This window comes from Schistocerca cancellata, chromosome 4, assembly GCF_023864275.1.
Source record: "Schistocerca cancellata isolate TAMUIC-IGC-003103 chromosome 4, iqSchCanc2.1, whole genome shotgun sequence".
Lineage (NCBI taxonomy): Eukaryota > Metazoa > Arthropoda > Insecta > Orthoptera > Acrididae > Schistocerca > Schistocerca cancellata.
The window spans coordinates 584,672,249-584,684,748 of record NC_064629.1 but is presented as its reverse complement, the minus strand read 5'-3'; the positions used below and the strand labels follow the sequence as shown (position 1 = coordinate 584,684,748).

The window sequence follows — 12,500 nt, the reverse complement described above, 5'->3', positions numbered from 1 at the left end:
TAATCAATTCCTTCACAAATTCATATCAGTATTTGAAAACAGTTTTCTGCATAAGCTAATCAGAAAGGACATTAAACAGGCATGTAAGAAACCATTGATCACTAGAAGAATTAAAGTATCTTGTGAAAGGATAAGGGAAATGTCTCTGTTGGCAAGAGCAAGCAAAGATCCTCCAGTAACTGAACATTACAAAAACTAGTCAAAATTGCTAAGAAAAAGGTATTAAAAATCAAGGACCATGCAGATTGTCAGAAATCAGTAATTCCAGCAATGGACTTAAGGCTATATGGAAAGTGTGTAGCTGAAAATGGAACCCTTGTGGAGTACTGTGCATCTCTGAAATTTTGTCACAGGAAAAAGTGTTTCTGTTTATCTCAGCTAAACACTCTAAAATTTTGCATACATAGTTCTTTGCAACCTGAATATATATGTTTTAATATATTACTACACTCAAAATTTTTCCCAGTCGAGATAAGTACCTGAATCTCCTGTTTGTCAGGATCAGCCATAGGTGTCATTCAAGGACCACTTGAGGATCAACTGAAAGTTTCAACATTATTGATGTGTCCCACTTATTGCTTCTTAACACTACAAGCAGAGCTTCATCCTCTGTGTAAGAGGGAGTAACCACAGCTGAGAGAACAAACTTGGTGGATAAATTTGACTCACTCTAACATAAGGATATATCAGTGGATTTAAATTCAATGAAATGAAGTAAATGAATTCAGTGAGGATGAAATCATTGAATTTCAATGACATGCATGTCAGTGAAACATCTTCAGAAAAACTTTTTTGCCTACATCTTCCCCCTGTAAACCATTTTTTCTCCTTACCTTCTTGTCAAAACATTCTTCAGCAGTCCATATTGAAAATAAATGGGATTTTTTTCTTTAAAGAGAAAATTTGCATTGTTTCTGTAACTAAAACTCTTCTTTAAGCATTTATGAAAATTTAATCTTTTAAAAAACTAAAATTCTTGTCGGAAACACATTAATTTATTTACTCATTGATATTTAAGCATTCATGTGCAATTGATGTCATGATGGGTAACTTAAAAAAAACTTTCACAGTGGGAACTGAAATGTCAGATAAACATGCTTACTTATTGTAAAAAACGAGCAGTACATAGACTGTAAAGGTAAACTATAAATAGCAAATTCATATATAAATGTTCAGTGGTAAATTAAACAGTCTGATAAACATGGAACTGCACATTGTTAGTAAAGAACTATACACATATGTTACTGACTGAAAGCCTGTAAACTGTCTTTTCTTCAGCTGCTTGTGTGTTTTATTTTTAAAGACATTTAATACGAGTTGATGTATCTCTGAAGGTGGTATATTAAACAGTTTTATACCTACATATTTACAACTACAGTGTATTTTCTGAACTCTAATTGTAAGTATATCTATCTTTAAATACTTCATGTGTATTATACTGATGTAAAGACTGCCTCAGGGTATCCATGTTATAGTTTTCAAACAATGGAAATCCAGGATGGAACAATGACAATAGTATTAAAAGTACAGATTGCTACTCACCATACAGACAAGACTCTGAGTCGCAGACAGGCACAACAAAGAAACTGCTATACATTTAAGCTTTTGGCCAAAATGTTTCCTCTAAATTAGAAAACACACACACACACACACACACACACACACACACACACACACACTTACATAAGTATAACTTACACACACATGACAACTGTCTCTGGTCACTGAGGCCAGATTGTACACAACTGCATGTGATCGGAGAAGCAATCAGTTGGTGGTGAGGATAAGGTGGAAGGTGGGACAGGGCAGGGTAGCGATAGCAGGGTAGGGGTGGGGTAGGGTGTAATGGTGGTTGTGGGAGCATGCAGGGATGTGGTAGAGACATGGTAGGGCTGCTAGGTGCAGTTAGGCTGTTTGATTGGGGACCAGGAAAGGAGAGAAGTAGAGGAGGGGAAAATGACTAGTGGGTGTGTTCGTGGAATAGAAGGCTGCATAGTGACAGATGAGGTGCAGGAAAGGGCATAGGTGGGTGAAGGAAAGGGACTAGTGAATGGTGAGGCCCTATCCCACCCCCACCGCATCCATACATACTTCCACTAGACTACAACTATTCATGGAACATTATTTAAGGTAAAAGCACATGAGCAGAATTCAACAGTGTATCATATAAAACTCTCTTTTACATGAAATTTTCAAAATTTCCCATGGTTACAGCAAGAGAAGTAATTCTTAGGTTCACCTTCAAGTTTTGTGTTGCATTTCAATCAAGACAATTTTGACATGTCATTAACTTCATTGCTTTACTTGTACATATCACCAATGGTTTAAATTGTCATTATGGTCTTGTTCTGGTACAGTGTAATTTAAGTGTACACAAATGCAGAGTTGGCAGCTGTCGATTTGATGTTTGGGTTACGTTAGCATATGGTGTTGGCTGTGCCATTCAGTGTGAAAAGTTCTTTATGTCAGTCCTCAGAGTCCCCGCAGTGGCTCATGAACTTTCAACCACAATCGGAATCCACTCTGACTTAGCAACGTGTGGTATGTGAGTTGAATTACATCTACATCTACATGGATACTCTACAAATCATATTTAAGTGCCTGGCAGAGGGGTCATCGAACCACCTTCACAATTCTCTATTATTTCAATCTCGTATAGTGTGCGGAAAGAACAAACACCCATATCTTTCTGTATGAGCTCTGATTTCCCTTATTTTATCGTGGTGATTGTTTCTCCCTATCTAGGTCGGTGTCAACAAAATACACTCCTGGAAATTGAAATAAGAACACCGTGAATTCATTGTCCCAGGAAGGGGAAACTTTACTGACACATTCCTGTGGTCAGATACATCACATGATCACACTGACAGAACCACAGGCACATAGACACAGGCAACAGAGCATGCACAATGTCGGCACTAGTACAGTGTATATCCACCTTTCGCAGCAGTGCAGGCTGCTATTCTCCCATGGAGACGATCGTAGAGATGCTGGATGTAGTCCTGTGGAACGGCTTGCCATGCCATTTCCACCTGGCGCCTCAGTTGGACCAGCGTTCGTGCTGGACGTGCAGACCGCGTGAGACGACGCTTCATCCAGTCCCAAACATGCTCAATGGGGGACAGATCCGGAGATCTTGCTGGCCAGGGTAGTTGACTTACACCTTCTAGAGCACGTTGGGTGGCACGGGATACATGCGGACGTGCATTGTCCTGTTGGAACAGCAAGTTCCCTTGCCGGTCTAGGAATGGTAGAACGATGGGTTCGATGACGGTTTGGATGTACCGTGCACTATTCAGTGTCCCCTCGACGATCACCAGTGGTGTACGGCCAGTGTAGGAGATCGCTCCCCACACCATGATGCCGGGTGTTGGCCCTGTGTGCCTCGGTCGTATGCAGTCCTGATTGTGGCGCTCACCTGCACGGCGCCAAACACGCATACGACCATCATTGGCACCAAGGCAGAAGCGACTCTCATCGCTGAAGACGACACGTCCCCATTCGTCCCACCATTCACGCCTGTCGCGACACCACTGGAGGCGGGCTGCACGATGTTGGGGCGTGAGCGGAAGACGGCCTAACGGTGTGCGGGACCGTAGCCCAGCTTCATGGAGACGGTTGCGAATGGTCCTCGCCGATACCCCAGGAGCAACAGTGTCCCTAATTTGCTGGGAAGTGGCGGTGCGGTCCCCTACGGTACTGCGTAGGATCCTACGGTCTTCGCGTGCATCCGTGCGTCGCTGCGGTCCGGTCCCAGGTCGACGGGCACGTGCACCTTCCGCCGACCACTGGCGACAACATCGATGTACTGTGGAGACCTCACGCCCCACGTGTTGAGCAATGCGGCGGTACGTGCACCCGGCCTCCCGCATGCCCACTATACGCCCTCGCTCAAAGTCCGTCAACTGCACATACGGTTCACGTCCACGCTGTCGCGGCATGCTACCAGTGTTAAAGACTGCGATGGAGCTCCGTATGCCACGGCAAACTGGCTGACACTGACGGCGGCGGTGCACAAATGCTGCGCAGCTAGCGCCATTCGACGGCCAACACCGCGGTTCCTGGTGTGTCCGCTGTGCCGTGCGTGTGATCATTGCTTGTACAGCCCTCTCGCAGTGTCCGGAGCAAGTATGGTGGGTCTGACACACCGGTGTCAATGTGTTCTTTTTTCCATTTCCAGGAGTGTATTTTCTCATTTGGAGGAGAAAGTTGGTGATTGGAATTTCGTGAGAAGATTCTGTCGCAGCGAAAAACGCCTTCCTTTTAATGTTTTCCAGCCCAAATCCTGTATCATTTCAGTGACAGTCTCTCCCATATTTCACGATAACACAAAACGTGCTGCCTTCTTTGAACTTTTTCGACGTACTCCGTCAGTCCTATCTGGTAAGGATCCCACACTGTGAGCAGTATTCTAAAAGAGGACAGACAAGCGTAGTGTAGGCAGTCTCCTTAGTAGATCTGTTACATTATCTAAGTGTACTGCCAATAAAACGCAGTCTTTGGTTAGCCTTCCCCACAACATTTTCTATGTGTTCCTTCCAATTTAAGTTGTTCATAATTGTAATTCCTAGGTATTTAGTTGAATTTACGACCTTTAGACTTGACTGATTTGTTGTGTAACCGAAGTTTAACGAATTCCGTTTAGCACTCATGTGGATGACCTCACACTTTTCGTTATTTAGGGTCAACTGCCAAATTTCGCACCATTCAGATTGTAATTCTAAATCGTTTTGCAATTTGTTTTGATCTTCTGATGACTTTATTAGTCGATAAACGACAGCGTCATCTGCAAACAAGCTCAGGGGCCTGCTCAGATTGTCTCCTAAATCGTTTATTTAGATAAGGAACAGCAAAGGGCCTATAATACTACCTTGGGGAACGCCAGAAATCACTTCTGTTTTACTCGATGACCTCCTGTCAATTACTACGAACTGCGACCTCTCTGACAGAATGTCACAAATCCAGTCACATAACTGAAACGATATTCCATAAGCACGCAATTTCACTACAAGCCGCTAGTGTGGTACAGTGTCAAAAGCCTTCCGGAAAACTAGAAATACAGAACCGATCTGAAATCCGTTGTCAAAACTTAATGCGATAAAAGAGCTACCGGTAGTCGTATTTCACAAGAACGATGTTTTCTAAACCCATGTTGCCTGTGTGAATAGACCCTTTTTTTTCGACGTAATTCATAATGTTCGAACACAATTTATGTTCCAGAATCCTGCTACGTGATATGGGCCTGTAATTAAGTGGATTACTCCTATTTCCTTTCTTGAATATTGGTGTGACCTGTGCAACTTTGGGTACGGATCTTTAGTTGAGCGAACAGTTGTATATGATTGTTAAGTATGGAGCTAATGCATCACCATACACTGAAAGGAGCGTAATGATATTCAGTCTGGACCAGAAGACTTCCTTTTGTGAAGTGATTTAAGTTGCTTCATTACTCCGAGGATATTTACTTTTACGTTACTCATGTTGGCAGCTGTTCTTGATTCGAATTCTGGAATATTTACTTCGTCTTCTTTTGTGAAGCCATTTCGGAAGGCGGTGTTTAGTAACTCTGCTTTGGAAGCACTGTCTTCAATAGACAGTGCTATTGCGCAGGAAGGCATCGACTGTGTCTTGCCGCTGACATATTTCACATACGACCAGAATCTCCTTGGATTTTCTGCCAGGTTGCGAGATAAAGTTTCGTTGTGGAAACTGCTATAAGTATCTCGCATTGAAGTTCGCGCTAAATTTCGAACTTCTGTAAAAGATCGCCGATCTTGGGGATTTTGGGTCTGTTTAAATTTAGCTTGTCTGTTTCGTTGTTTATGCAACAGTGCTCTGACCCGTTTTGTGTACCAATGAGGAACAGCTCTGTCGTTTGTTAATTTATTTGGTATAAATCTCTCAACTGCTACCGATATTATTTCTTTGAATTCAAGCCACATCTGGTCTACACTTATATTATTAATTTGGAAATGTGGAACTGACCACTATACGCCATGAGAGTCAGACCTGCCAGTATAAAAGAAGGCGGCGTGTATTGTGTTGTCAGCAGAACAGCAGTAACAGTACAATTGTCTCTCGGAACAGCTCAGTGACTTCGAACATCAATTAGTCATTGGATGTCACCCAAGTAACAAATACATCAGGAAAACTTCAAACCATCTAAAGCTGCCCAAGTCAACTGTTGGTGATGCAGTTGTGAAGTGGAAATTCAGAGGAACAAACACAGCTAAGCCAAGACCAGGCAGAGACCTCATGCACAGACGGACAGGAACCGTCGAGCATTGTGGAGCGTTGTTATAAAAAATCTCATGAAATCAGTGAAAGTAACCACTCGCAAGTACCCAGGTGGACCCAGCAGTCCAGGCAGCACAATGACCGCACACAGGGAGTTAAAAAGGTTAGGGTACAATGGTCGAGCAGCTGCTTGTAAGCCGCACGTGTCTGTAGTCAGTGCTAAGTGACACGTCAGGTGGTGCAAAGAACAACGCCACTGGACAGGGAATGACTGGAAACGAGTGGTTTGGAGTGATACCTGTGCCAATCAATGAAAGCGTTTGGGTTTGGCAAATGGCGGGAGAAAGTTGTCAGCCGTCATGGGTAGTGCCAACAGTGAAGTGCGGAGGCGTTACGGTATGGGGTGTTTTTCGTGGTTAGGGTGTGGTTCTGTTATTGCTCGGAAGTCATAAAGAGCTTCTGTGAGGCGATGATTTGTGGACGTTAACATTCCTGAAATGGATTGACCTGCCCAAAATCCTGACCTGCACCCACAGGAACACCTTTGGGATTAGAACGCCCACTTCACCTCATAACCCTGTCTTATCAGGATCATTCCGAAATTTTGAAATTATTATTTTAATAGTAACTCTTTTGAAGATCATATCTTTTCTTCCCTAATGTACCGCTGCATCTGGGCAGTGCACTGGTTTGAGTTGCTCAGAATAGATTTTTTGTGGCATTTGATTGCAGAATTCAATAAGCTGAAGTTGTTTGCCTAGAAGGAACGGTATCGACTGACCACAGATCTCTCAAATCCGAAGATTCATGCTCGAGATAAAAAACCGCTGCCGATCCAATCCCGAGAGTGTATTTAGTTTGTTGATAGGCTGAGTGGGGATATGAATCTTGTTTTTCCCAGTAGTGGCCGTTATCTGACATCTCGACCGACTTTCAGCTCTTATATCAAACCATTACAATGGCCAGTTATTGCTAAGGAAGTCCCCAAACACCTGCTGCAAATGTTTCAAACACTAATTTAGTTTTAGTCATGCATTAAAATAATTAAACCTCACACTTTCGTTGACAACTGACGCAGATAGAAAACTAACGGAGAAATTGCGTCCTACCCAGTAGGCTGAGCAAGTCTTAACTAGCAAGACTTATTGGAACTGAAATATTCAACACTAAACGAGGAAGCCACAGAAAATCCAGAGTGATCCTCTCAGTGCCGTCTCAGTCGACTGTGCTAGCGTTTGAATGACGTTAATGTGACAAGGGATTTGACGAATCAGAGTAAACCTACATTTCTGTTATTCACGAAAATGATTTATTTTGCGAAATATGTTTACTACTCTACAGGAAAAAAATTACAGAAAAACAAAAACAAACGCCGTCCGAACAGATCTTGAAGGCCCAACGGTACCGACCGACCGCCGTGTCAGATTCACCCTAAGGCGTCACCGGATGCGGATACGGAGGGGCATGTGATCAGCACACCGCTCTCCCGGCCGTATGTCAGTTTTCATGACGGTGTCGCTACTTTTCAATCAAGGAGCTTCTCTGTTGGCATCACAAGGGCCGAGCGCACCTCGCTTGCCAACAGCACTCGGCAGACGACGAGAGCCGGTGTTACCACTACGGCAAGGACTTTAGCAAATACACGAGCACATGCAAATTTATTGAAACTTGAAAGTGAAATGCAACCTTGCATGATGTATTTGCTTCCTTACGGTGGAAACTTAGTATGTTGTCGTGTTAGTAATACTATGTAATTTGTAGACACTTCTGCACACATAAACACAAAGTGCCCTTACATACCTAATCGCTGTCTCGGTTTTGTTTCAGTTACCGGGATGTCTGCTCCCTCAGCCGCAGGACTTACGTTCCTGTTACAGCGGCATATATCTGAAACATCAACACATGCTTTTTTTTATCTCTGCACAATGGTGTACTTCATTCAAAATATATTTAAAATAAATGTAAGAAATTAAGATTACCATTGTTATTCACATTCGGTTGACAACTTTTCCTTTTATCTGGAAGCTTCCCATTCAGTGTTTTACCGTTTGAAATCGTCGTAATTTCATATTTGTAATCATTTTTCACCACCGGTAGCTGACTCTTTTGCTTCATGTTACTCCAGTAGTAGTCATATCCTGTCCCTATTGCCAGAAATATCACCATCACAGATGATACTGAACTGAAAATAAGCAGAAAGCAACTAAGTGGCTTGTATGTACACTAAGAAAAATAAATGATATTGTGAGAAACATGTGCCCCACATATATTCTCTCTCTTCTTGTCTCCAGCAACTTTCTCTCTCTGAAACACACACACACACACACACACACACACACACACACACACACACACACGTGCTCTGAAGAATACACTTCTGAGAAATTATCGAGTCTCTTGCGGCCACGTCTTACCAGGGTTATCGTTCGATTCACGATATTTTGTAGACGACTTTTGCTGGTTTTTCTAAGGTTTAGAAAATTCCTGTGTGTTATAAGCAGTCTTTCCAAGCAAAGGTCAACAAACAACGTCATAAACTAAACCACGTGAATGACTATATACATGTTATGTGCTTTGTTCTATAAATAACAAAACTCAACATTGTGTATTAAAGTAATAAAGAATAGGGATCTGTGTATCAGTATCGACAACAATAAGAAACTGAGTTGCTTTTCAATCTCAGTACAGTGCCTGAAGAGTGAATCTACAGAGTGTTTCCGTAATAGCGTGCAAAAATTGAACAGGTCATAGAGGATGCGCCACTGAACAATTTGAAGTAGGGAACCTGGGGTCGGAGAAGCCAGCTTAAGGAGATAATAGGAATAAAATCACATTACCGTGTACTTTTTTATTTACATTAGTCACAATTAATTGCAAATAACATCACTGACGCAATGAACGTACCATTTGTACATTATCTTACAAAATGTGCTGAAACTAACGGCCATCAACTTCAATGCGAGCATGACAAGGGCGAACAAGATTCTGACGCACCCTGACAAATATCCCTGGTGTGTTTCGAATCACATCACAGGCGGCTACAATTCTGTAAACTAATTCCTCCTCCGTATCCACTGGGGTCTCATCACAAGTGACTTTAGATATCGCCGTAGGAAATAATCAAGGGGATTCAGGTCAGGTGAGCTCAAAGACCATGGAATAGGACCTCCCAATCCAGCGACCAGGAAATACAGCATTGAGGTTGCGGACATCCACACTGAAGTGAGGCGGTGCACCGTCATGTTGTATCCACATCCTCTCACGGACAGCAAAGGACACGTTCTCCAACAACTCAGGTGGAACTCTTTACACGAGTCCCTAGTACAGGTGGCCATTCAGACGGCCAGGTAGAAGATATGGCCCAATGAGCTTGTCGCCTACAATGCCGGATGATGCCTGTTAGGAAAACTTTCCTTGTACAGTCTTTCAGCAGCGAGAGTATGGCAACGTACTTCCCCATACACAAGGTGCATGTCAGTGAGTTCTGCGAAACTGCATTGATACTGCTCTATCGTATTGTACAGTATGTCTCTGAAAAGCACTGAGTAATGAATGGGTCTGTCGTTGATTCGTAGCACATTCTGTCATGGGACAGAGCCACCTTATGGACAAGTAAAGTAAAAAAACCTGCATCATGACTTCCTGGTAAACAGGCTCGTCCTCCTTGTTTTCTTGCAGAAGGTAAAGAATATACATGTAAATAAATAGTACAGTACGTGTAAGCTTGTACACAAGTTAGTTGTAAATAACAGTAATGCTGGACAAGGCTGTTGACAAGTTTACTTCCACATCCCCTTAAGTTGCCTTTCCGACCCCAGGTTTCCTACCTCAAATTTTTCAGTGGCACATCCTCTATGTCCTGTTCAAATTTTGCACGCTCTTACGGAAACGCCCTGTATATCAAGTAGATGAAAATTTTGCGTAGTTGTGGGTGTTTCACGAAATGAAAGGCAAGAAGTACCTATTTCTCTCTCAAGAGAACGAAAAGGCCGCTGGGCTTGATATTCCTATCAGACAGATCGAGCGATATTGACGGTGCCCCACGCCCTCACACTACACGACACAACGGTTATACTTGCTATTTCACTTCATCTACATCTGTATCTACATCTACTTTTATACTCCGCAAGCCACCCAACGGTGTGTGGCGGAGGGCACTTTACGTGCCACTGTCATTACCTCCCTTTCCTGTTCCAGTCGCGTATGGTTCGCGGGAAGAACGACTGTCTGAAAGCCTCCGTGCGCGCTCGAATCTCTCTAATTTTACATTCGTGATCTCCTCGGGAGCTATAAGTAGGGGGAAGCAATGTATTCGATACCTCATCCAGAATCGCACCCTCTCGAAACCTAGCGAGCAAGCTACACCGAGATGCAGAGCGTCTCTCTTGCAGAGTCTGCCACTTGAGTTTGCTAAACATCTCCGTAACGCTATCACGGTTACCAAATAACCCCGTGACGAAACGCGTCGCTCTTCTTTGGATCTTCTCTATCTCCTCCGTCAACCCGATCTGGTACGGATCCCACACTGATGAGCAATACTCAAGTATAGGTCGAACGAGTGTTTTGTAAGCCAGCTCCTTTGTTGATGAACTACATTTTCTAAGGACTCTCCCAATGAATCTCAACCTGGTACCCGCCTTACCAACAATTAATTTTATATGATCATTCCATTTCAAATCGTTCCGTACGCATACTCCCAGATATTTTACAGACGTAACTGCTACCAGTGTTTATTCCGCTAATATATAATCATACAATAAACGATCCTTCTTTCTATGTATTCGCAATACATTACATTTGTCTATGGTAAGGGTCAGTTGCCACTCCCTGCACCAAGTGCCTATCCGCTGCAGATCTTCCTGCATTTCGCTACAATTTTCTAATGCTGCAACTTCTCTGTATACTACAGCATCATCCGCGAAAAGCCGCACGGAACTTCCGACGCTATCTACTAGGTCATTTATATATATTGTGAAAAGCAATGGTCCCATAACACTCCCCTGTGGCACGCCAGAGGTTACTTTAACGTCTGTAGACGTCTCTCCATTGATAACAACATGTTGTGTTCTGTTTGCTAAAAACTCTTCAATCCAGCCACACAGCTGGTCTGATATTCCGTAGGCTCTTACTTTGTTTATCAGGCGACAGTGCGGAACTATATCGAACGCCTTCCGGAAGTCAAGGAAAGTAGCATCTACCTGGGAGCCTGTATCTAATATTTTCTGGGTCTCATGAACAAATAAAGCGAGTTGGGTCTCACACGATCGGTGTTTCCGGAATCCATGTTGATTCCTACAAAGTAGATTCTGGGTTTCCAAAAACGACATGATACGCGAGCAAAAAACATGTTCTAAAATTCTACAACAGATCGACGTCAGGGATATAGGTCTATAGTTTTGCGCATCTGCTCGACGACCCTTCTTTTCCAATCATTTAAAACCTTCCGTTCCTCTAGAGACTTGCGGTACACGGCTGTTAGAAGGGGGACAAGTTCTTTCGCGTACTCTGTGTAGAATCGAATTGGTATCCCGTCAGGTCCAGTGGACTTTCCTCTGTTGAGTGATTCCAGTTGCTTTTCTATTCCTTGAACACTTATTTCGATGTCAGCCATTTTTTCGTTTGTGCGAGGATTTAGAGAAGGAACTGCAGTGCGGTCTTCCTCTGTGAAACAGCTTTGGAAAAAGGTGTTTAGTATTTCAGCTTTACGCGTGTCATCCTCTGTTTCAATGCCATCATCATCCCGGAGTGCCTGGATATGCTGTTTCGATCCACTTACTGATTTAACGTAAGACCAGAACTTCCTAGGATTTTCTGTCAAGTCGGTACATAGAATTTTACTTTCGAATTCACTGAACGCTTCACGCATAGCCCTCCTTACGCTAACTTTGACATCGTTTAGCTTCTGTTTGTCTGAGAGGTTTTGGCTGCGTTTAAACTAGGAGTGAAGCTCTCTTTGCTTTCGCAGTAGTTTCCTAACTTTGTTGTTGAACCACGGTGGGTTTTTCCCGTCCCTCACAGTTTTATTCGGCACGTACCTGTCTAAAACGCATTTTACGATTGCCTTGAACTTTTTCCATAAACACTCAACATTGTCAGTGTCGGAACAGAAATTTTCGTTTTGATCTGTTAGGTAGTCTGAAATCTGCCTTCTATTACTCTTGCTAAACAGATAAACCTTCCTCCCTTTTTTTATATTCCTATTAACTTCCATATTCAGGGATGCTGCAACGGCCTTATGATCACTGATTCCATGTTCTGCACTT

At 43.0% G+C, this 12,500-nt stretch overlaps 1 protein-coding gene across 1 annotated transcript in view; it reads right to left on the bottom strand.

Annotated features, from left to right (window-relative positions):
- Positions 1-12,500, bottom strand: part of LOC126183799 (nose resistant to fluoxetine protein 6-like) — a gene marked incomplete at its 5' end in the record, with an annotated part of 195,520 nt that overhangs the window by 75,208 nt on the left and 107,812 nt on the right. Inside the window, 2 exons of the mRNA XM_049926041.1 lie at positions 8,038-8,124; positions 8,217-8,419. Coding sequence (XP_049781998.1) covers positions 8,038-8,124; positions 8,217-8,419 — 290 coding nt within the window. The remainder of the gene's footprint in view (positions 1-8,037; positions 8,125-8,216; positions 8,420-12,500) is intronic.